Source organism: Ictalurus furcatus, chromosome 13, assembly GCF_023375685.1.
Source record: "Ictalurus furcatus strain D&B chromosome 13, Billie_1.0, whole genome shotgun sequence".
NCBI classification, from domain to species: domain Eukaryota; kingdom Metazoa; phylum Chordata; class Actinopteri; order Siluriformes; family Ictaluridae; genus Ictalurus; species Ictalurus furcatus.
In genome coordinates, this window is record NC_071267.1 from 8,521,572 (window position 1) to 8,546,953 (window position 25,382).

Sequence of the window (25,382 nt, forward strand, 5' to 3'; positions counted from 1 at the left end):
TGGTGTTAGAGTAAGTTAGCAAAGAACAATTTGCTACTAATCTATAATTCCTCTCACAATCAAAACAAAACAAAATAAAAATAAAACCTCACTGGATACATGATGATGTACAAGACTCACAAATGAACAATGGACAATTGTTTCAAATGCTTCTGCATAAGACCAAAAGTCAAATAATTCATACAGGCTAATGCAAACTGCATAGCACTCTGCATAGGCGACGATCTGTCCAGCGCCCCTCTCATATTAACATGCTACAGTAAAGCTGACTACATCATATAGAGTGAAATCAAAATAAGAGACACAAGTACACAAAGAGAGAAAGATGAAATAATGATAGACATCTACAGTTAAATCACGCCACAAGCAATCACAATGGTTCATGCAACTAATATCATACAAGTGGAAAATTTTACAAACTAGGCTCGATTTCCACGCGGGGGGCCACTTGAGACCCAGCACCCTGACTGCCTTCACTTCCACCCGTCCTCTTACTCCTCCTCCTCCTCCTCCTGTCTCTGCCGGCCTGCTCAACCTCTGCTCTCACGTCTCTAGCAGACCTGGATGTAGTGGAGGGCTGGGATGCTTCTGACAAAGAGGTGTTCCTGGATGTGCTCCTTTCTTCATCCTTATCATCTCCCTGCATCTTTTTGTCTTCATTGGAATGGCGGTCCACAAGCTTTACTGTTTCACTAGCCTTTGAGTTAGCGATTTTGCCCACGGCCTGCACCTGCTTCTGGCTTGTCTTACTTTTTGATGTGCTTGGAGAGTCTGTCTTGGATGTACTTTTAGCTACTAATACCTGAGTTCTTCTCTTCTCTTTCACTAATGTGCTTGTCTTACATTTTCCTATCGAAGAAGAACTATTAGGATCTTTTTTAACCTTCAACGCTGGGATGCGAGATTTAGGCTTCGCCATCGGGAATGGATCTAGTCTTTTGCTGGGCACTGGTTTCATCTCTTTCTTTGATCGCTGTAAACTTATACCTGCACTGCTATAGGCTTTTGTTGGACGGGGTTCCAGTATTGGCAACCTAGACTTTAGAGGCTTTCTTTTAGCATCCTTGTATTGTGGAATTAACTTTTCTTTGTTCACAGCACTTTGTTCATGGCCTTGTGGAATTACATTTGCCTTGTTCATATCATAGCTCTCTTCTCTCACTAAATCTGAGTCTGTTTTGAGTAAATCCTCTGGAATATGCTTAAAGTAGCTGGACTCGGGATGTGAGTGCTGATGCTGTTCTATAGTGCTGTACTGCATGTGCGTATTTGCAACACTTGAGGCCTGTAGGTTATTATTATTATTGCAGTTCTGTGTCTGGATACAATTCTGCTCTGTCTTTGACCAATCTGTCCTTTGCTCGTATTGGCTTTCTGTACTTGTTTCTGGTTTGAAGCCTTCTGAAGCTAGCGTTGTTTTAAGTGTAAAACTGTCCCAGTCCTTACACACCAAATCCTTATTCTCACCAGAGGTGTCTTTGACTCCTATCTTAAAAGAGGAACACAAATTAGAACTGACTTCTGAATATGAGGGTGGCTCCATAATGTTGTCATGAGATGGAGTGTCCGAGCGATCAGCGCAAATCTGAATGACATTGTATGATATTACTGAGCTGTTATCCATCTTAACTTGTGCATGCTCTACTTGCTGTGGTTGTGATGTGACTACACTTGGATTTGTGACCCCTTCCCTATTATTCCCAGGTCTCCGTCCATATAAATGCTCACCAATCTGGAAAAACTGCAGCCTCTCTTCAACAAAATCCCGTTTGCTCATGTCAATTGCACCACTGCGGGTCATCTCAAACATCTTCCCTTCATGGAAGGGGAACGGGTTAGGTTCACTAGTTGGCGTGCTTTCATCGGTTGGAGTTCTTGCAGGAGTCGTGTCAGGCGTAGTCGCTTGAGACTTCTCATCTATCGCTAGCCCGAAAGGCTTGGGCTCATCATCTTTAATTCTAGCATCAACGACTTCATCATCTCCTCCTTTACTCGACCAAGGATCAAAGTCCAAGCCTTTTGTTGCAACAGTTTTAAATGGAGTATTAAACTCTTCCTCAAGCTTGTAGCTAAAGTACGTGTCAGACAGTCCTTCTTCATTTGATTGCTTTTTGTCCTTTTCGTTGTCTTTTCCATTTTCAGCTTTTTTAACAGAAGGATCACTCTTAGGTTTCGCCTTTTTGTACTCCTCAGTTGGTGATTCCTCTTCAATTACTTCTAGTTTACTTTGGCTGAAAGAACGGTCACTAGGCCTGAGCATGCTTTCTGACGCCCAAATGTCTTTTCTGTTGTCGCTGGAAAATCCAAATGATTTCACATCATGTTCATCGTCCTCATCTTGAAAGTCATATCCATCCAGAGAATCAATCTCTGTGGCATCTGTGTCATGAGAGAACTCGGCAGTGGTTGCTATTGAGCAGTCTGTAATGGACTGATCATTGCCATTTTGTTCATAGTCATTATCCTCCGCTTTGCCATTACCATTTATCCCAGGTTCTCTATTATTGCCATTTCTGTCGTGTTTTTTCAGTTTGGATTCCTTCTCGGGGTCCTGCTCATCAATTTTAAAGGTATATTTCTTAACAGGAATGGGCTGAAATACTGATTCATCTTCACTCGAGTCACTGTCATTAGCTCCTGGAGGCACAGGGGATGGAGGCTGGACTCTAATTATGGGCTCGGCAAGTAGATGCTTATCATGCTCCTCCTGGAGGTTGACCTCCATCATATCAGTGTCTATCTCTAGGGAAGGAGAGGACCCTTTTTTCTCTGTTTGTGATGAATCCGTGTCCAAGGGAGGGGGAGGAGGAAACTCTATGTAGGCAACTCGTTTGTCTTTACTTGTCTGTCCAGTATCCTGATTCCTGTTGGCCGGCATGGTGTCTAGGAGCTTTTCTGGGGCAGGTTCTTTAAATGTAAATGCTTTGTCTTGCTCTGAATCCTCTGATTCTTCTGAGACTTCAGCTATTGGACTAGAGCTGCCTGGTATGAATGCCATGAAACATTCAGGGTTTCGTGAGGTGAGATCGTAACTGACTTCCTCCGAGCTAGGTGTTTCTGGGGTCATGGGACTTTTCCCAGAGCTATCGAGAAAAGATATCTGTTCTAATGTGTCATCGTCTGGGCTACCCTGAGGGGACGTCGGCTGTCTCTGTTTGACCGTGTAAATCGTTCGGCTCTCTGACCCGACTATTTTCCTGAAAGATCCATTCGCCCCTCCTGCTAAATCTTTCTCACCCTGTTTTCCTACTTGTACACTCACATAAACCGGTAATGTTTTCAGTCCTTTGAAACTTTCTCTGGTGGTGACCGTGGTAACCTTTTCCACTGCACCAGTGTCACTGTAGTTACCTGAACTTGGATCTCTAGACTGTTCTGAGCGACCCTGAACTCTCGTTTTAGCTAAGGTAGGTATATGTGACGCACTCTTTTCCAATTGTTTAACAGCTGCTTTCTTTGCTTGATCGGCATCAGGGTGACCAGATGACATTCTCACAGGAATTTGTGATTCCGTGATCTTTTTTTTCAGAGTCTTCATTTGTGTATCGTCACTGTCAACGTGGTTCTTTTTTGATGTCAAATCTGACTGGGTCTCCTTTACAAGTAAATCATTTTTAAAATGTTGCCCCCTAAGGTCAACACTGATCGTGCTCTGCTTATCGATACCGCTAGCATCTTTTACGGCGTTACGGATTTGTTCCTTGCCACTTTCGCTAGTTCTGATTTTACTGGCGTCGCTAAGGTTTTCTGATGAACACGACGCAATGCCAAATTTACTAAAAGATGAACTTTGCCCGTAGGTCACTTTACTTTTATCACTCTCTGCGGCTTTGTTCAGAGGCGTTCCTTCCTCTGTGGAATCTACCTTCGAAGCCTTTGAGCCAGCAAAAAATTGATACACGGGTAACTTACTTTCTTGGAGTTTTTTCACAGGTGGTTTTGATTGTGTACTTGGCATACTTTTATCTTGATTTTGGAGCTCTGTTTCGAATTTGAGCCTAACAGAGCTCACTGTGGAAGTCTTAACTTGAACCGGGGGAGAGATATCACCTGGCTTTGACTGCCAAGCACTGTCTTCCTGTTTTGATTTGTCCTCATTTAAGCATGACTGCATACGCCTCTCTGGGCTGCTTGGCAAACTAGTGCTTTTTCTTTCATTCATGCTACCAAACAATTTCTGCTTCCCCTTATCCCATTCCTCAGAGCTCATCTCAGTTTTCTGCCTTGTTTTCTGAGGACTACTGCACACTGAGCTTGGGCCTGACCTTGTCTCTCTGAAGTCTCTCATGGGAGGCTTTTTCTCAGGGGATTGAAGCTCATCGTTTAGCTTTTCTGTTTTGTCTCTAAAAAACTGTGAAACTTCACTTAGTTTTTCTTCGGCCTCTTTAACAGTTTGGTCGACACGATCTTCATATATAAGTTTCTCTCTATTTCTGTCTTGCCTATCTTGGGTGAAGCGCATCCTGACTGTATGTTTGGGGCTGCCAGGTTCTGTTGTATAGTGCAACACGGTCAGTTTATCATACTGATCTTTATGGAAATAATTGTCAGATGTGTCCCTTGCTGACCTGAAAACCGATTCTTTTTTGGGGCCATAAAATCCTTCTGCTCCTAATTCAGGAGTGACACCGTTTCCCTGGTTAATGACCGAATCCTCTGTATCGGACTGTGACGCGTCTAATTTTTCAGAAAGAAGCATTTTCTCGGCAAATCTATACGACTCTCCCCTCAGCTCGGACAGTTCGTCGTCATGATATTCAATGGACTGCTGGCTTAGGAGTTTAAAAGCTTTATATGAGTCATCAGCAATGAGCTGAGCAGAACCGGGTCGACTCTCCTCCTCTTGAGAAACAGGTGTACTGTATCTAGAGGTTTCTAAGAAAGAGGGCACTGTTTCCTCAGCAGTAAACAGTTCGTCTTCTTGCAGAGCCCCGAAATCACCCTCTACCCTGTTCGAAAATTCCTTCAGACTACGGCCTTTGCATACATACTCAGGGTGTTTCTTTGTCTCTCTGATTATTACCTCTGTTGGGTCTGTTGTGTTGCCCTTTTCTATATGAACCTCGATTATTCTTTCAACTTTGGGTTTTGTGTCCTTGTCAAGGAATCGTGGTGTTAATTCATCTCCTTTGATCGAATCCTTACTAGCCTTGTGTTCAAATAGCCCAGCCAGTTCTTTGGAAGGGTCTCTTCCTGACTGGAAAGCTTTCATTATGTCTCGAACTGACATGGTTTCTTCGATTCTGTCAGAGCCTGCCTCTTTTAACTGGGGTTTGTGGTAGACCATTCTAGTTGTGGTGGTTATATGAGTTTCCTCTTTCAGACACATACTTTTGCTCATTACAGAATCATCTTCAGAACTGACTTTCATCTGGAAGGCCTTTACTTTGTCTTTGATAGAGCCAGCAGCTGACTCCGGTTCGATGCAGGCAGGCGTCTGCAATGCGGCAGCTTCTTCCAGTAGGGGCTCGCAGGTCTCTTCGGGATGTTCGTAGCTTCTGATGACATGAACGACCTCTGTTCTGGTTTCTGTTATGACTGGGGGAATAGGGACATCTGAAAAGAGAGGTTTGGGTCCTGTGCTCTCTGCACTTTGAGGAGCCGAAGGAGTCTTTTCACTTCGGGTTTCAAAACCACTGTCTGAGAGTGGGCTTTTATCCTGATCATGGGAAAAGTCATCAGGGGATTCCAAAATTGCATCTGTACCACTGTACGAATCGGATAATTTGCATAAATCTTTCTCTGAAGGAGAGGTGCGCATGCCTGGAGGTGGCATTTTGAGTTTATGCTCAGATTTGAATGTACGTTTCTGTTTTTCCTCCCCCTCCTTCATTTCATTGTATTTGCTCTTTTCACCAGCAATTTTCGAAAGTGAACTAGCACCAATGTCATTCATTAAGTAGTCAACCACCTTGGCTAAATTCAGGTCCTTGTCTTGCACTGACTGTGGTCTAACCGGGAGGGTGGATTCAAATGTGGGATGGGATTTCAGGACACTCTGTTGAGCCTCCTCTATTTCGTCTTTAGAGAACTCTTCCCACTCATCCTCAGATGCTTTGTCCTTAGTGCAGACTTTTGTCTCACTCAGGACATCCTTTGAGAGGATTTCACTAACTTTCACAAGATCTTCTTTAACTTTCTCGACTAAACTGAAAGGTTCCTCATCTTCCATTTTAGCCATGGTAGCCTGGGACTGATACGTCTTCGATACATTAGCGGCATCAGTTTGCAATATGGCAGTCATTTTTATAAGACCCTCTTTCATGTCTGCCACGTCCCGTAAAATATCTTGATTTGATGACATTTGCGAAGCAGTGGCTGATTTAAATGCTGCTGAAGGGATAAAGAGTTGGGGTTTTGAGGGTTTAGATCTGGGAGTAAATGATGGCGTATGAGTGGTTGTCTGAGGTGAAGTTGTGTCTGATATCTTTTTTTCTTGAGGCTCGGGAAGAACGTTCACTAGAGAGAAAACTGGAACGGTCATAGCATTAGTTGATAGTGGGGTACCAGAAGGACCAGGGGCTCTATAGGAACTATACACTGAATTTGACATATTTGATCTCAGAGGAGATGTCATGGATTTTATTGTGTCATAGCTTGATGTAGAATAGCCTATCAGAGTTTTTTCAGCCTCACAAAAAGCTGCACTAACACTGGAAGCAGCTGCTTGTGTTGTAGCTTGTATCCTCTCCTGCAAACTGCTAGATCCGTCTGAGAGCAGACGGGGTGATATAGAAGAATAAGAGGGGTATTTGACTGGTGACACAGATCCATTAAGAAGGACTGTGTCAGCAGAGACAACAGTAGGCCCAGCTGGTGAAGAAAGCGATGAGAGAACTGTCCCATTGGAGACTGTACCTCGATCTGGAGACGTTTTCATAGACGACAGACTTGTTAAGGTTTTAAACGTGGGTGTTGCTGCGGTAGATGCGGAAGTAAGAGTCGATCGGAGTGACAAAGCTGAAGTATACAAATTTGCAACTGACTTTGGAGATTCAGGGGGGGTCATTGTGGTGAATGTTCTATCAAGTATGGAACCAGATGGTGGTACCGAGTTAGGTCTTGAAGACAATGAAGCAGCAAGTCCCTTGATTGACACAGGATCTGTGCCGGTTTTAAAAGATGAAGACATGAGACCACTAGAAACTGGAGATGGGTATTGGCCTTGCTGAACAACAGTTTTTATAGGTGAAGAGAGAGATCTGTATGTTCTAATGGGTGACGCTATGTCGCTAACAGACTTTACAGGAGATGCATTGGTGGTTCCCAGGGTGGACTTGAGTGGAGAAGCTGAGGTTATTGACCAGACTGACTTTAATGGCGAAGCAGATGGCGTGTTGGAAGGTGAGCTGGAGAGGGAACCCAGTCCACATTTTGTTTGCCCAGGGATGGTAGCAGGAGCAGCCGACCATGCCTGGTAAGATCTTGTTGAAAAGACAGGTTTGTGAGGGTAACCAGCAGGCAGTGTTCTTGTTGTACTTCGCTCAACTGTTTCTTTAAACATACAAATTAAAATCCAACACAAAATCAACAAAAATGGTTGAGAAACAGAGAGACCAGAGGGGAAAAAATTGGTCAGTGGTGCTTGTATCATAGAAGAAAGAAGAACAGTACTTTCATGGTGGTATAAATGAGTTGAATGATGAAGAGCCAAAAAAAAAAAAAAGAAAAAGAAAATTCACTGTGATCCATGGTCCACAAATGGCATACATAATATAACTTAAATCCAACAAAGGAGATGACTTAGACAAAGACCCTCCCTCCCAAAAAACAACAACAACAAAATCACACTGCGACATAATGACCAAGATAATAAAACAAACTGCAAAATGGCAAGACAAATGCAGAGAACCCAGAGGAAAACGATTTCTCTTTTGACTTTAGATGTGCTACATTCCCCTGTTACTGGCTACCTTGATTTTTACTAAAGTGCCTTTTATCTGTTTGGAAAAAAAAAACTGTTTCATTCCAAATTCAGGTATTCTGACAAACCAGAAATTAATATTACTAAACCAAAAAATATCCTATCCTATTTTCTGTGCTTTAGCAAATTGTACTATTTCAAAAAGCAGGCTAAGTGAGTAGGTCTTAAGTCCATAATAACTCATCATGCAGGACTGAGTAGTCTTGGTGACAGGCAATTCAGTGCAAACTGTGAAAGCATCTGAGAGAAAGTCTGTTCGTGACTCTCCATGCATTTCTGTCAAAAAAGAAATGAAAACTCTGCACAATCACAAAGCCAAAAGGAGCAATACTAGTTGTAGGAGGGGGATGAAAAAGGAGGAGACTATGACTTTAATATGTCAAGTAAAGAAAATTATTATGGATATTAAATGGGTAATTTCATTGTTTTCTTTCCAATGAAGAAAAAAAAAAAGAAAAAAAAAAGAGAACATAGACAGTGAACAATATCTATCAAAGTGAGCAGGCACAGCACAGCAACTTAAATATCATAATAACCCATGCAAAAATAAACTGTATAGAACAAGCATGAGGATTTTGTTATGCATGGCAAGAATGTGCAGATATAACATTTGCATTTTCAATTGGTAAATAGTCTATACTGGTCACATGTTAGCTTTTATGTTAATTGTACACACTACTAAATGTTACTCTCCCAAGAATGTTAATGAAATATCACACTCACTCAATCCAGGCTCAGTCAGATAGCTGTACCGCTTACGTAAGGCTAGAGATGCAAAGGTATGACGTCGTTCTGGCTTTTCAGTCTGCAACAACAATAACAAAAATGTCCTATAAATTCCCCCCCTTATCAGCCCTGAATGTCAAGCTATGTTAGTAATTAGAGTTTACTCTCAGAATTTGTAACCTGACTTTTACTACGTTAAGTTGTCTGACTGTGCCATTATATCAAATGATATTTCTGTATTCATAACTTCAGCTAAACTGTCGTATGCACACCTAAGAATAAAACAAAGCGTTTATATTTCTATATGGGGCAGTTGGTGCTATGCTGTAAAAGACCATACACTTTCTCAATGTTTGTTCTGTGATAATAACCTTAAAAGAATTTAGAAAAATGCGAAACATGGACTATACAATTAACATTATTTTTATTCCCCGTAGACATGTTATGTCATTTACATCTAAAACTCGAGGTAACAATCTTAAAGCATTAAACTAGGCCATCGGCTATCTTTAAAGCAAAGTGACAGAGTACAAGGATGAGTAAATAAAAATGATGGTAATCTTTTGCCAGTGATATGAAATATATGTGGTCTTACAGTGTATGGAGTTAAGCCAGTGCAAATTGACTGAATCATACAATTAAAGCCCCAGGACAGGCAATAGCTGAACAATGTGTGGTTTCACAGAGCAAATATCTAAAAACTAAAGCAAATGAATCACCAGCACACCACATGGAACTGAGGGGACAGGACTATTACCTCTTCATCGGGATCTGAGTCCATATCCTTTTGGTTCCCAAGATGCATTGCAGAAACGGGGAATAACGCAATGGAGAGCAAGGGGTAAGAAACATCAGGATGTGAAAAGGGCGATTGTGAGCACACAGAAAAAGAGCCACCGCAAAGCCATAGCAAAGAAACAGAAACCAGAAATAAAAAAATGAACTAAAAAGATACAGGAAGCAACCACAAATTATACCATTGAAAAAGCATAAGCCTGTGCACCGTCAGCCAAAGCATGGTTCCAAATCAAAATTCTGATTTGGTCAGCCATAGCCACAGCAACGACCAGAGAGAAGCTCAAAACAGATAAAAGACACACTCAGGCAGTTTTGACCAAGTTTATCCCTTATCGCTGCAAACACTGATCTACCTTTCCTGAGTATGAAGATGACATGATATGACACAGATGACTTGATCATTACAACCTTACCTTTTTGAGCGTGGGCAGAGTGATGTTTAAATTACAGACAGCAGTCTGTGGAAGCCCCTTTGCATTTTTAATCTCTCTGAGGAAGGACAGCCGTCCACAAGGTTCTTGGCTGTTGTCCCTCACCTTTGGCGATTCGGTGTAGAACGAGCAGATAAGCATGAACAACACATGTAAAACATTGTTTTTTTTGTTTTTTTTTTTACAGTTTTACATAAATCATAACCATAGCCCCTCTTGAATTCCCCTCTCTTAAAGAAAAATGACCAATTGGGGTATAAGCGACTGTAGTTGTAGGGACATTTCAGAAAGTTAAATAAAGTTATATAAGATTAGCATATGTTTGGTGGTCTTGGAAAACCTGTTGAAAAACCTGTCCCAGGCCACCACACATACAGTGCAAAAGCTCAATCTCTAATGACGGATATATTCTATGTATTGTGTACAAGTTGGGGGGAAAAAAAAAGAACCAACTATATTACCTTTACACAGAATGGCAGTCTGTTCTCTTTAAATGCATAGAAGTTAAGAACCAGCTGCTGTCCAGCTTTAATCAGAGGTGTTAAATTGCCATAGCAGTCCACATAGATAGGCTTCCCTTCCAAAACCTGTAAAAATCCAAATTGTGTTAAGTAGCCATGAAGGTCCTATTATGTGCTTTGTGTGCAGTCTGAAAAGATTAAATGAATAAATGCATTTCACTTTCCTTCCACTGATGTCCAATACAGTGGTACAATGTTTGTTAAGACAGAACAAAAGTCAATTCAACCTGAATTTTTGTAGAAGTTTTGTTGTTGTTGAATGACCAACCTCAATGTCTTTGCTCCTGGCCACCTCCTCAAAGTTCTCTTGCTGCTCCAGGGTCTTGTCCACTTTGTCATCTGTCATGCAGAAGCATCGCAGATTGGATTCCACAGGGTCGTTCATCTTGGCGAACACTACAAACTTGGCCATGTAGGGTACACAGATGAGTTCCCGGTAGAGCTGAGTGGCCAAACCTACCGTCTCCGGAATCTGGTGGCAGTCTGCAAGCCAGAACCTGTTCAAAAAAGCCAAAAGCTTAGGACTGTAGTTAAATACAGGCACTATCTGTGACGCCTTATAAATGCTGCTATTGAGTCTGTTTTCGCTGATGATGCAGATGGAAATTGATATATTTGTGAGATTTTTCTGAAGCATAATGAAACCTGAGCCAAATACCTGGCAGATACGTTGGTAGTGAACGAGACGCAGTCATTCGAGAAGGTGAGAGGAGTAGTGCCAGTGATGTCTTCCCACTGTGCGGGGGAGGTACCACCTGTGGAAGAGCCCTCATAAGCATATATGTAAAAGGAAATGTGTGACACACAGAGCCATCAACTGAAAGCTGGAGATGAGGACGTCACTTTAGGAAAGCTTTTATATGATTTTAGTTAGTTACATTTACATTTATATAGCGCTTTTATAGACACTCAAAGCGCTTTACATGGTATTGGGGTGGGGGGGGTCTCCTCAAGCACCACTAGTGTGCAACATACACCTGGATTAAGCGATAGCAGCCATAGTGCGCCAGAACGCCCACCACACATTAGCTATTAGTGATGTAGCCAATTCAGAAATGGAGACTATTACGGGGCCATGATAGAGAAGGGCCAATGGGGGAATTTCACCAGGACACCGGGGTTATACCCCTACTCTTTTACGATAAGTGTCCTGGGATTTTTAATGACCACGGAGAGTCAGGACCTCGGTTTAACGTCTCATCCGAAAGACGGAGCCGCCAGTGACAAAGGCATGTAAAGAAGCAATGGTTTATGGACCAATCTTACCTGTGATGCTGCACAGAAGGCGTAAGCAAGGTGTTGTATCTCCTTTGTAGCCATTGTTCATGCCTTCCCCTGATCGAGGAGGCACAGGGATGGTCATGGTGATGGGTTTGTGGAACTTCCTTCTTCGTGGCTCCACTGTCACTATGGGGCTGAACGTGGCTCTGTTGCCTATGATCTTCTTCACTGTCTCGTCTGGGACTGGCTGGGTCTGGAAAGCGAGCAAGCGGTTAATACTTTTTTTTTTTATTATTAATTACACTTTATCAAGTAACAAAGGCAAGCAGAAACATGGCTTTCTGTTAGATTTAATGATCTTCCTTCCTATTTTATTTAGCGCTTTTTCACACAATTTGGCCATTTGACAATCCCCACCACCCACTATCTAGCTCTCTAGCTAGCTCTCGCCTATCACATGATGAAAGCTAGCACACGCTTCCTCCGAGATCCGTGAAGCCAGCCACCGCATCTTTTCAATCTTTTTCGATTATGCTCTCTTGGATTCTCCAAATCTTGAATACGAACTGTTAGACTGCTCTAAAGTAGGGGCTCTTCATTCTCCTGATAGTGTCTTGTGGGAGTTAGAAGCATCTTGCAGCAGTAAAGATACAAAAATATCTAATAATCTGTTCTCGCAATAATATCTAAAATCCTCATAACAGAACTGTATAGACTCTGAATTGGCATTTAAGGGTCTGCATACCTGAAGTCCAACTCTGATCTTCTTGGTGAGAGCTCCTTCAGGGAAAGAGGCCTGGACTTGAGGAACAGTCATGCTGGATAGAACCCCTCCCTCAGGACCCATATGGTTAGTCTCCTGCTTGATCCGAGACACCACCGCAAAATACTGTGGGAAGTCTTTAGAGATGATTCGACAGATGCGTTTCTTCTCCAGGTCTTCCACACTGTCCAGTTCTTTAGGGACAAACCATGTACAATTACCATTTTTTGTATGAGATGTATAAATGGAGAAAATATACTAGCCACTGAACCGATGGCTAGTCATTTACTAGCCTCTGAACACCTTTACCCTTGCTCATTCGTGCGATCATGCACTGTAATCTGTAGCGTTTACACAGATTGGTGTGGAAAAAAAACTTGGAAATGCCTTGTTGGTGAGAGTGGGCAGAGGATAATGGGCAGACTGGTTCAAGCTGACAAGAAGGCTATGGTAACTCAAGTAACTACTCTTTACTACCACGATAAGCAGAAAAGAATCTCTGAACGCTCCACATGCCGAACCGTGAGGTGGACCGACTACAACAGCGGAAGACTACATCAGGATCTGCTCCTGTCAGCCAAGAACAGGAGTCCGAGTCTACAGTGGGCACAGGATTATTGAAAACCGGACAGTTGAAGATTGGAAAAATATTGCCTGATCTGATACAGTAGACTATCTGTCAGCGTTATGGTAGACTTCCTGTCAGCTTGAACGAGACTTCTGTCATCAATAATATGCTTCCGCCCACAGAACTGCTGCTCACGGGAATGTGTTTTGTTTGTTTGTTTTGCTTCTCACATCATTCCGTGTAAACCCTATAGACTGTTTCGGAGATCGGCAATTTCTGAACTACTCAACCCAGTGATCTGAAATTGGGAACAAAACTGAAGCTCTTGACCTGTTAACTTCTCTTGACCTGCCACATGATTGGCTGATTGGATACTTGCATACCTATTAAAGTGGCTGGCGAGTGTAAGTGTATATTGAAATGTTTAGCCATATAGCCAGCTTGTGCATTAATGCTTTCCAAGTTCAAGGCCAAGAATTCACTGGCATACTGCAGGCATTGTTAGCAGATGCTTTGGAGTGAACCACTACACAGACAGAGCCTTCAGTAGAATGACAAGGTCAATGACTACGCAAGAATATTTCACACATATCAAAACTGCACATTCAGAGGATGGCTGGCTCTCTAGACAAGATGTGATCACACATTTACATGCATGTATTTGAGGATTAAGGGCCTTGCTCAAGGACCCAGCAGTGGCAGCTTGGCATTGCTGGGATTTCCGATCAGATCAGTAGTCCAACATCTAAACCACTGTGCTAAAACTGCCACTGGTCACACTGTTCTGAAGGACTTCAGGACCACACCTTTCTTGTTATTCCTGTCATTTATTGCTGTTATTGATACTGCTGCTCATGGAGAATTCCAACCAACAAGTGTTGGAAGCTTCCACCAAATGCTTGCTGATTTACTTTTAATCACATTAATATGAATTTAGATGCTAGAGACGGAATGGATGTTTCTTGGTGGTACAGTCAAACTATTCTAATTATAGGTTCTTAGCGTGTCCTACCTTCGTCCATGCCATTAAGCAGCTCATTGAGGGCTTCGGTCTTGCAGTCGTATTGATGCTCCTTCCAAGTCTCTCCGTTATCACTCCTAAGAATGATCAGCTCACGTTCCTTCCCTCTCATGGAGCCAAAGTGAGGGATCTCCACTATCACAGGGCTGCAAGGACAGATCATATACCACTAAAGAGCTGACTATACTTTTAAAGTGGCGTTTCAACTGATAAATGACTGGTGATTGTATGCGTGGGGCATACGTCAGCAGTGCAAAAGAGGACCACTTGGTACACCTGATAATAAGAGCATTTATATACAAGTCTTTATTTACTGTACACACGGGGATATATACTAATGTCCACCAAGCGTCAATACTTTGTGCTTTAAACCCCCAGAATTGTAAAGAGATGCAAAAAGACAAACGATTAAAAAGGCTGATTGAATGAATGCAACATTTCAAATTGGGCACTAAAAGGATTAAGAAAGAACGTTTAAAGTCTTTTTTTTATATATAGAGTTTCTCAATACTGCTACTGGAGTACCACCACCCTGCACATTTTTGGTTGTTTGTCCCTGCTCCCAAATCATCAGATTCAACTCATCAGCTAATTAACACGTCTAAACTAGGTTGAACTATGTGAGTTAGAGGAAGGAAACCACCAAGATATGCAGGACATGGGGTACTCTAGTATGAGGATTGAGAAACTGATCTAATCCATTTGCTTAATTCGTACAATATAGACAGAAATAGAAGGTTCTTTTTTTTTTTTTTTTTAACAATTCAGCATACGTTAGTAATTTAGATTAGATTGTCCAACAGTAGAAGTTAAAGCTAACATTGTCAAATAGATGCATTTGTATATAAATATAAATTGACATTTAAATACAGACAAGCAAGACAATGTCCACACTGAGTTATGAGAAAAAAAAGAAAATTACATTCAATGTATAATCCCAGAGAAGGTACCATGAAAATAATACATATAAACTGCCAGTCAGAAGTTTTTCAACACATATAGGTTCAGGGGCAGAATGTCAGTTAAATACAGAACAATATTAAATAAGTGTTCCATAAAGGATCTAAATATTTATCTCTAGAGAGTTATCTTAAATGGACTCTTAAATGTATGAGTGCTTGTTTTAATGGTAGGGGCATTAGGAGGATAATCCAGCTGAGCCTATATCAAATATAAGACAAATACATGCTATGTGCTACAAAGGCCTAGTTAAAGGCCTTTTCATTAGTTTAATTAGATTTTAAAAATAAATAAATAAAAAAATAAAAAAATTAGACCATTGCTTGTTCAAAAACTTTTGACTTTCAGTATATTTAACTATGTTACTCCTGTTCTTTTGCATTTCATGATCTTACGTGATAATAAATATTAGCTCCATTCTGTATGGTACATCAAGTAATGTATTTTATTCCTATAGTATAATTCTGTACAGCGTTGACTGTCATGCCTTTCTCTGAAACTGCAAGAAGAATGATACCTTCTCCAGAAAGAAAAGAGCAAATGAATCCATCTCCCACATGGGATGGCACAGTGGGAGTCTGAGTTTGGTCAAACATGGGCAAAAGTTTGGCAGCCATAACAGCAGCAGATAACATGCCCAACAAGCACAGTACAGCGAGCATGATCCACTTTCAGCGACCTCGCTAAGTCAGCTGAAAGCCTTAAAGAAACAGGTGACTGGAAAGTAAAACAACCCAACAAAACAAAACAAAAAAAAAACCAACAATGGCTTCAACCAAGAGCAGTGTCGTCTTTTCTCAGCGGCACACTCCTACCCAGCAAATTTTGTTCCTTGAGGCCCAAGCTGCAGGATTCGGCTAACGAAGCTCTCGCCCTCATTAAGAGAGGGGAGTTTTCGGGGAAGATGGAGTTTACTGAATAACATCCATGCAGCAATTAGAGGAACAAAAAGGAGGAACACAAAACAGTCCGTCATTGCTGCAGGAATACTAGTGTTTCATTTAGTCACTTCAACTAAGCTAGCCTTCTAAACCTCTCCACATACTATAGTCACTACTGTGCATTCGTTATGGTGGAGCTCCTTCAGAAGTCTTTACTGTTTCTAAATTACTGCTCACACGATCAAGGGAAGTTCACTCATCTGCGTGGAGGATGACATCACTGGGACATAGCAAATGAAGTGGGCTTACATTGAACTTTGCAGTATATTGCAGCATTACTGTCAAGTATCAGAGGCTGGCTTGACGCTAGTCACTGCCGAAATTCCTAGCCACCACACGCTCCAAACACAGATGGGTTTCATGGAAATGGGGAGTAAAGAAGAAACAAGAACACAGGAATGGCAGAATTGCATGACCTACCCAAGGAATTGAGCTCCAGCAGGTCCCACCTCCACCAGGCGGCTCGCCAGACCCTCTCCCTCCACCATGGGCGGTGGTGAGGCAAGTTTGTGCCGCTTGACCAGGCGGCAGGTGATGCGAGTCGGGGCTGTGCACTTGCGTGGTGGGATGATGATGCGCATCCCATTGTGGCGGCTGCCTCGCATAGAGCCGCCGCGAGCGTCCACCATGAAGCTCACCAGGAACCTGTAAGGAGCAACATGGCACAGTGATGAAAAGGGGAAGAGGGAAAGAGGCTTTGCCCTTCAGTGATCACCAGTGAGAACCGTGTCCATGCTGTGATAAAGAACTCACACAACCAAACACCAGAGAGGAAAGAAGCAAACCAGAAGAGAGGCTAGAAAGTGAGACCATGAGAGCTCAGCCCTGGCAGTTTATTCATGGAGGCATTTGGTATGGTGTGTCATGTGACAGCATTCGTATGTCTGGGAGATGCAAATCTCTAGATCCTTATTTATTGTTGATTTATAATAACAATCGAACAAGCATGGCTTATAAGTCAAAGTTTTTCGCAAACTGCCAAGGTAGATCACTCTGCAAGCAAAAGTGGTCATTTAGTGGTACTGGAAGAAAAAAAAAAAATAGTGTTACTGAAAAAAGAGCGTCTTCAAACGTGTTTCTGTGCTTTTTTAAAAATCAGGTAAGGAAATAAGAGTTTTGACCAACAATACTGGTCGCATGGCTTTCATTTCTGGTGATTTCACCAAGAATGATTTATTCAGCAACTGGAATTTTATCATGTGTATGTCAATATCGAAACGTCTCTGTTTCTCTTGATGGGTTCTTTAACGTTGGTAATCAAAATGATTTTCAACACCTTCACGATACATCTGTAAGCTCCGGTGCCTGAACTGATCAGTGCACTGAGTTTGTTTGAGAGCCTACTGAACAGATACCGTCAGAGCTATCCGTATCTAAAACATTCAAATCAACTGTCACCCATGTATCAAAAATACAATCATGGTCGTCCACTACTGCAGTTATCCCTCACACGACTTTAATCTCGTATGCTTTACTTGGTGAACAAATTGAGTTTGTGAATCTGATCACAAATCAGTGTCTTATGGAAAACTGCAAACCAGTGGTGCGGTTAACATGTGGTACTTTGCAAGGCAGCCGCCACAATGGGCAGTGGTGGTTTGGCAGTTAATGCTCTGGGTTACTGATCGGAAGGTTGGGGGTTCAAGCCCTAGCACTGCCAAGCTGCCACCGTTGGGCCTTTGAGAAAACCCTCTCTGCTCCAGGGGTGCTGTATCACGGCTGACCCTGCGCTCCAACCCCAACTTATGATATACTGGGGTATGCCAAGAAAATTATTTCACTGTGCTGTAATGTATACGTGACCAATAAAGACTTTAAGCCTGTACTGGATTCAAGGCCTTATACAATCCTTTTTGACCTTTTAAAAACAGTCATCTGTCTGAAATTAGCCTTGCAAGCCAGGCTGCTAGCGTTTGCAAAAGAATATGGTAGATTTGTGGCCAGGAACCTCCTACTTTTGATTTGACTGACATCGCAGAACCACAGAATTCCTGGAGCTCATCGGGAATCATGCGAGGACATCTTGTTTTACTGGTCGCTGACTTCTTCAAACAAGACTGAGAAATGATGATATTATGATGATATGAACTTTCTTTTTAGTCGACTGGCTAAAAAGTTCATTGTCGTTGTTTCGGAAACTTGACACGTGGATTATGCTGATGTCTTTAAGCCATCTGAATCTCATACACAGAAAGTGGTTGTGATTCTGATTACTAATCAGTGTTAGGGGCAATCCGTGTTCCTGCAGGAGTTTTACAGCTCTGCACAAGACCTGATCAGGGTGCGAGTTCGAGGGTCTTCTGAAGGATACGTTTTAAAAGCTCTTTATGTACTTTACACTATATGGCCAAAAGTATATGGACACTTGACCATCACACAAATACGAGGGCCTTCCCCAAACTGTTCCAAAGTTGGAAGCACAGAATAGTCTACAATATCTGTGTATGTTGTAGCATTAAGATCTCTCTTTATTGGAACTAAGAGGCCTGTTCCAGCATTAGAGTGCATCTTTGCACAAAGCGACGTCCATGAAGACATGCTTTTCCATGGTCGCTGTGTGACTTGATCCTGACATCAGTGCCTGGCCTCACTAACGCTCTTGTGGCTGAATGAGAACAAATCCCCACAGCCACTCTCCAAAATCTAGTGGAAAGCCTTCCCAGAAGAGTGGAGGTTATTATAACAGCAAACTAGCGGAGTGCGGTTATAGGAGATATAAGTGCTGAAATGAAAAACGCTGCTCGTCCAATCAGATTAGTGGTCATGTATTACCGATTCGTCCGGCATAGTTCAACTTAGTTTTGTTCTGTAGGTGTAGAAGAACAGAAAGAAAACAGCAGGCAGAGAAGAAGAAAGAAAGTGTAATCACAGGACACAACCGTCATCACCTGGAGTCATACTGAGGAAGCGGAGTAGAAACACTGCAACGAAACAAACAAACAAACAAAAAAAAACGGAACAGCGGAGGAAGGATGAAATCAACAAGTTTCATCAACAACACCAGAGCAATGCTATTCATTTGCAGGAACACAGAGGACAGACAGGTGATGGATCCATGAACAGCAGTAGAAGAGACAATCGAGGAGAGAGCATGAACATTATATGCATTTGGAAAAGACTGGTTATTCTACAATAGAATTTTGGCGTATGTCATTTTAGACACACACGCACGTCTTACCCTGAGTGAACTGGACTGGAGACCAAGTTGACGTTGTCCAGGGTGTCGGCTGTCCAACTGTATCGCCTCAGAGAGTCAGTGTCATACTCTTTAGCTACAGCCAGATGCTGAGGGTGAGAACACACACACACACACACACACACAGTCAATACTCTATTTGGGCGGTAAACCCCAACAACAAAAACCTCAATTTCAATGCATGGCAATAAAACAGCGCTCGAAGGGAAGTGTTGTGGAGCTGAGACGTGCTGCCTACATTGCAATTAGCATCTCAACCCCACACTTATCACCTCACTGAGCGGCTGATGGCACAAAGCGTCCAAAGAATACATGCATATTTAAAACAGGTTGTAGGGGCAGTGGAGAGTAGGAACTGAAACTTCAGAAGCAAATAATGTGAAGAATACTCTAAAGCAGTGAAAACTGGGCGACAAATCACAGAGCAGCAAATAAACAATGCTTCTCAGACAGCTGAGGGAATTCAGGCATCATATAGCTTAACGGCCGCTATGCAAATGCAGGTGTTTTGTTTGTGGGGTTTTTTTTTTTTTCTTCACATCGTATATTGCCTGCATTTGAGCTGAAGATCGGCAAAATAATATTGCATCCTTCATTGACTTGAATACCTTATTATGGGGCTCAACAACGCAGTGCATCGCTTTACAGACAGCCTGAAGCATTTAAAGAAGAAGAGAATGGTTTTTAAACACACTGTAATGAGCACTCATTGAGCTAAACACATAGTTCTCCTTAGGAATAAAAAAAACAAAAAAACAAAGTATATTCAGAGTTGATTCAGGACTGTATTCAGAGTTGATGAACACGTTTTCGTAGTGGGGAGTTAATACTGAAATTACACACAATGGTACTCGGACCGCAAACATTTGTGTGAGAGTTGCATGCATGTGGTGGAGTTTGCCTAAAACAGAGGTGTATCTCGGTTACATGCAAATCTAGTCTTGTGTGGTATCAGAGCACGTGGGGAGCAGTCGATTGTCTGATAATTTTGATGTCATCACAATATTTCACACTGAAATGTATGGTTTGGGCTGTAAACCGTCTCAAAAGAACAAACAAACAAAACAACAACAACAATGGAATGCCATTCGAAGCCAATATTGGATATATCAATATGCCACAATTCATTGATATGAATTGAAAGGCAGTAACTTAAAGTAAGCCTGGTTTGTTTTGTTTTTTTGGTTTTTATTATTTTTTTTTACAGGAGAGTATGTCGAATTAGCATTATTTTGTCATTTTAAAAATAGTGATTTAAAACTGAGATAAAATAGCCTACATCCTGCACACACAGTGCAAGTTCATGACCTCGATTTAGTATCTCATGGCTCCATTGAGTTGTGCACACAATAAACTGTATAAAAAGTTAAATTCAAGCAGATTTGCAGTGAGTAATGTGATTAGGATGTTTACGTCAAAGCTTGCCATCGTCTTATTCATACAGTATTTCGGTCGTTTTTTTTTGTTTGTTTTTTTCATTTTTTAATTGTAAAAACTTTTTAAAGACATAACATTCCATTTGGGGCGCACGGTGGCTTAGTTCGCCTTGGTTAGCACGTTCGCCTCACACCTCCAGGGTCAGGGGTTCGATTCCCACCGTGGCCCTGTGTGTGTGGAGTTTGCATGTTATCCCCGTGCTGCGGGGGTTTCCTCTGGTTTCCTCCCCCAGTCCAAAGACATGCATGGTAGGCTGATTGGCATGTCCAAAGTGTCCGTAGTGTATGAATGGGTGTGCGAGTGTGTATGTGGTTGTGCCCTGCGATGGATTGGCACCCTGTCCAGGGTGTACCCCGCCTTGTGCCCGATGCTCCCTGGCATAGGCTCCAGGTTCCCCGTGACCCTGAAAAGGATAAGCGGTATAGAAGGTGGATGGATGGATGGAACATTCCATTTGACAGCAAAGAAGAAAACACCAGTTCCTTCTTCACTCCACATCTCCTCATTTTTTTTTGTGGCGGCTTAAAGGCAAGAGATTCTGTTTCAAAACAGTAGTCTAGACACTACTGAAGACACAAATGCTTCTACTGAAGCCAAATCCGGCAACCTCGGATCCCGAACTATATGCAGGTGATTTGAATCATTTGAATGGGCCGTCCCACAATTTACCAACAATCTGAGCTGCATAACCCGACTCTGAACACGAGTAACTTTCCTCACGTAGATACTGATGTAACTTTTAATCTTACTGTAAGTTGCCAACTCTGAATACAGCCCTAAGAAGGCAAACGAGAGAAACTAGAATGTCCAGTGGTTTAGAGGCGCTCTTTGTTGAAGAGATTGTTGTGCAGATAATAAGGCACTCTTCTGAATAATCAGAAAGGCTTTAATACAGATGCCTATTGTATGCCTATGAATACAATACCATTTATCTAGCATATTTGGGTATGTCTACATAGGCCTTACAAAGGGGCAACCAAGAGAAACATGTTGTACAAGTAGAATATAAGAATATAAGTAAATACACAGAAGAAATATAGATTTAATATAGAGTCAGATTTGAGGGTTTAGAAACGAGAACGTGAAAACCCGTATACAGTATTTTATCCTATTCTAATTTTTGAGCCTTTTATGGCCCACTAGCGGTTCATCACGATCAAGCAATCATGATTGGTTGAAGTTACTCCTTTCCCTAACATAATTAATGGATACATTTAAGAAGAAAATATCTTGCTACAGTTTGTACCATGATGGAGGCATGTAGACATTTTGTATTGTTTTTAAACTATGTAGACCACACCCTGCTGTATTTTAGACATTTCTGGATGAAAATTGTCCAACAGTAGTACAGGGTGTTTGTAGTAAAGAGTGCCTTGGGATTGGGTTTCTGTTTTTTAAAAAAAAATTATTATTGTTTGTTTATTTGTTTTGTTAGGTTGGAAGAACATTTAGAATTTTTTTTTCTGTACCGAGGAATTCTCACCTTGTCAGGAGCACATCCCCCCCGAATGAAGTATAACAAACAGACACAAGCCTAGATGGAATTGCTGCCTGGTGGGGTTTACTCGGACCTCTCGGAGTCCACCTTAGCACAGCCTCTTGTTTCAAATCACAAGAATCTGGGGTATGGCTTGCTAATGGATTTAGCACATACTAGGCCTTTCTCAGAGTAAAGACTAAGGGTGACGTATAAGAAGTAAAACACAATGGGGAGTGCTGTTATAGGAAAATAATCAACACTGGGGGGTCTGCAGAGTGGTGCAACAGAAGAGCGTTCGCCCTTTTGGCCGGAGCCTGCGAGTTTGAATCCCGATGTAAGAACGCCAAAACTGGCCGTGCTCTCTTGGTGGAAAGGGTGGCATACTCTCTATCCACTATCAATCACAGAGACACTAACCAATCACGGGCATCTGTGAGCTCATGTATACAGAAGGGGGCGGATAGCGCTTTTGTCTGAGTGTGTTACTCCACCCCATGATGCAGCAGGAGCAGCAGTTTGAAAAGATGCAGTTGGTTGGCTTCATGTGTCTCAGAGGAAGCACATGACAGCCCTCTCCCTCCTGGGTTGGTAGCTGTTGTATGATAGGGGAGACCTAACTGGTGGGATTTGGTGGGAATTGACCAAGACTAAAATTAGGCAGAATATTGGGGGGGGGGGAGGGTTAACATTGGGTGGTGTGATGCATCACCGCATGAAGTTGGGTATTTTCTAATAGCAGCATGAATAGCACAAGTGTTTTGTTCTTATACTAGGGCAATCTGTCAACGAACAAAACAACACGTGACCTTTTTTAGCTGTTTATTGTTACGCTCGAAGACAAAAACGTGCAGCTTGTCATGTTACTGAGAAACCCCAAAGCCATCCATCCTGGAGACTTTCCCATGGTGGAAGACTACAGCTCTACGTCGGATAGTTACGGAGACTCCTTTCAGAAAACTCAACATATCGTATGAATGATTACACGCACTTTTTATACCATTTAAATGGATGTGGAGCGACCGCTGTGTAAGCCCCTGTGTAAATTGTTACTATCTAAACGACAACACCTTGCAGCTGGAACTACTTTCAGAGCTGCTGTAAGAGATCATTAATCAACACCTCGTCGTTGGAAATGATAACGGATTTGAGGATCTTGCTACTAGCTGACATTATTTAACAAGTTTACGTTTTTTAAAACCTTTCACGTTTCTGGATTATGGGAAATATCAGTGTAACCGTGCGTCAGTTCTGAACTACGTAAAATGAAATATTCCGATTAAGACCCGGTTGAGAAACAAAATCACGCCACTCCTAAACAGCAAAAGTGTTGAGTCAGCTCCTGGCAGAAGTAAAGCGAACCAGAGCATAAGAACAGGATGAAGAGGATAGGAGGCATACCGTGTCCTTGCTGGGTGCCAGGATCTCCTCGATCATCATGCTGTCCCTGGTGAAAGAGCTCCGGTTCAGTGTGTTGGACCTATCCGAACTGAAGGAGCGCAGGCTGTTGGCATTCACAGTATATCACACACAGTGCACGGGGGAGGGAGCGGGGCAATGACAATGAGATGAACACAAAACACACACACACACACACACACACACACACACACAAAATAAAACACACACCTGTTACTGCATGCAGCTTCCAGGGAAACTGGCGCACAAGTTCAAAAGAAAAACGACAGCACAAGTGGAGACAGCAAAACGATGGAGAGAATAGAGATGTACGTGTGGTGGTGAATGACTAATGAGCAGCGTGTAATCTAAATGATATGTGGAGAAAATTAGAAATGACTAACAACGTAATGCTATGACTATATGTACGACACAAGCTACGTAATTTGTATGATCCTTTTTTCGTAAACAAGTAGTAATAGAAATGTGTATCAATAAGCGGTCTGTGGATTCTCTTACAGAATCCTGACCCTGAAATAGATTGCCATTTGATGCTGCAATGAAGGCGGGGCCTTTCTTAAAAATAAGCCTCCCTGAGCTAGTACCTTCCTACGAGACTGACCTTCGTGCTCCCAGCACACATCTGTAGTACGTACTAATCAGTATGACAAGGCAAAATCAGCACTGTAAACTGAAGCCGCGCTTGCCGCACATAAATTTCCAACGGTGAATTTATTGCTAATAAAATATCGGTCTGAAAATATGGAAAAGATCAGAACAGGAAGTTAAGTGTCTGTGAGCTCCATGCAACCCTGGAAGCCACATGAGGGGGGAAAAATGGATTCACATCAAAACTGAAAGGAAAAAAACAAAAACGAGTCTCGCAAGCGCAACGGCTGAAGAGCTCAGAGCAGGCAGAGTTGCTTAAAATGACATCAGGCTGAAATCTGAACTTAGGTCGAGAGACACAAAGTTCAAAACGTTCCCCAGAATCAAAAAGCAAACGCTTTTCTTTTTTTTTTTTTTGCTTGTCAGCACATTCTGTTTGTAATTTCTTATAAAAACGAACAGCGAACAGATGAAGGACATCGAAAGGCGGACGTTTCCATGACGTGATGATTTGGGAGGGGGGTGCGGGGTGCGGGGTGCGGGGTGGGGGTGGGGTTGTGCAGGAGGCGGGCGGGGGGGGACATCAAAATCCACAGTCATGCCCTCTTACCTGACTCTAGGACTATGAGAAGGAATCGGTATGGTGGAGGAAGGACAGAGGAGGAACAGAGGAGATCGAAAGCAATGAATCAGACAGCGAGCAAAATGCAGTGGTTGTATGACAGCAGCTTGTAATGTTCTGCAGTTGCATCGCAACACACTCTTAGACCCACTCCCGAGCCCCTCTTCTCGAACTACATGTGGTTTCATTCAGCGTGGAATATCCCCAAAAAAACATGACGTAAAAAGAATCCGGATTACGGTGTTTCGTTACGAGTATGTTTCTGTCAACAAATCTTACTCTCTTGGGGGATTGTGTTCAAACCGAGAGGAGATCTGCAGTGCTGTCTAAGAGCATGCATAGCAAGCAGATATTTGGCAGATGCTGCTAAAAGGAGGACTGAAAGGAAACAGAGGTCCTCCAGCGTCAAACAGGAAGGACCGAATTATAACCGAGCCCGCACTGACCTAGATAAACCTTTATTCAGTTTTAGTATGATATCATCAAACGTCGCGGTGAATGCGTGGGCCGATAAATGAACACGGTTCTAACTCCATTCAGTATACCAGTTTGATTTACTGGCCTGTGTGAAACTTCTTTACTCCCAGCTCCGCGTAGGTTAAACATTAGCCACGTGACTCTGACATTTGGCTAGTGTGTAGTATGGAGGCAGCAGGCATGTAATAGTGTAAACATTGGCCAGGCTGCCAAGAAGCCAGCAATCAGGAAGAGAAAAAAAAATAGAAGAGATAACAGGATAAACCCTATTCATTCAGCTCAAGGTCTGTGC

The 25,382-nt window shown here is 42.3% G+C and overlaps 1 protein-coding gene across 1 annotated transcript in view; it reads right to left on the reverse strand.

The window, feature by feature from the left end:
- The window catches only part of ank3b (ankyrin 3b), a 124,311-nt gene that overhangs the window by 11,933 nt on the left and 86,996 nt on the right, over nucleotides 1-25,382 (reverse strand). The window contains exons 26-38 of the mRNA XM_053639734.1: nucleotides 23,386-23,488; nucleotides 19,053-19,159; nucleotides 16,295-16,519; nucleotides 13,965-14,119; nucleotides 12,367-12,578; nucleotides 11,667-11,874; nucleotides 11,059-11,155; nucleotides 10,669-10,897; nucleotides 10,341-10,466; nucleotides 9,862-9,984; nucleotides 9,408-9,434; nucleotides 8,648-8,729; nucleotides 421-7,494 (exon numbers count right to left, since the gene is read on the reverse strand). Of these exons, the coding sequence (XP_053495709.1) occupies nucleotides 421-7,494; nucleotides 8,648-8,729; nucleotides 9,408-9,434; nucleotides 9,862-9,984; nucleotides 10,341-10,466; nucleotides 10,669-10,897; nucleotides 11,059-11,155; nucleotides 11,667-11,874; nucleotides 12,367-12,578; nucleotides 13,965-14,119; nucleotides 16,295-16,519; nucleotides 19,053-19,159; nucleotides 23,386-23,488 (8,768 nt within the window). The remainder of the gene's footprint in view (nucleotides 1-420; nucleotides 7,495-8,647; nucleotides 8,730-9,407; nucleotides 9,435-9,861; nucleotides 9,985-10,340; nucleotides 10,467-10,668; nucleotides 10,898-11,058; nucleotides 11,156-11,666; nucleotides 11,875-12,366; nucleotides 12,579-13,964; nucleotides 14,120-16,294; nucleotides 16,520-19,052; nucleotides 19,160-23,385; nucleotides 23,489-25,382) is intronic.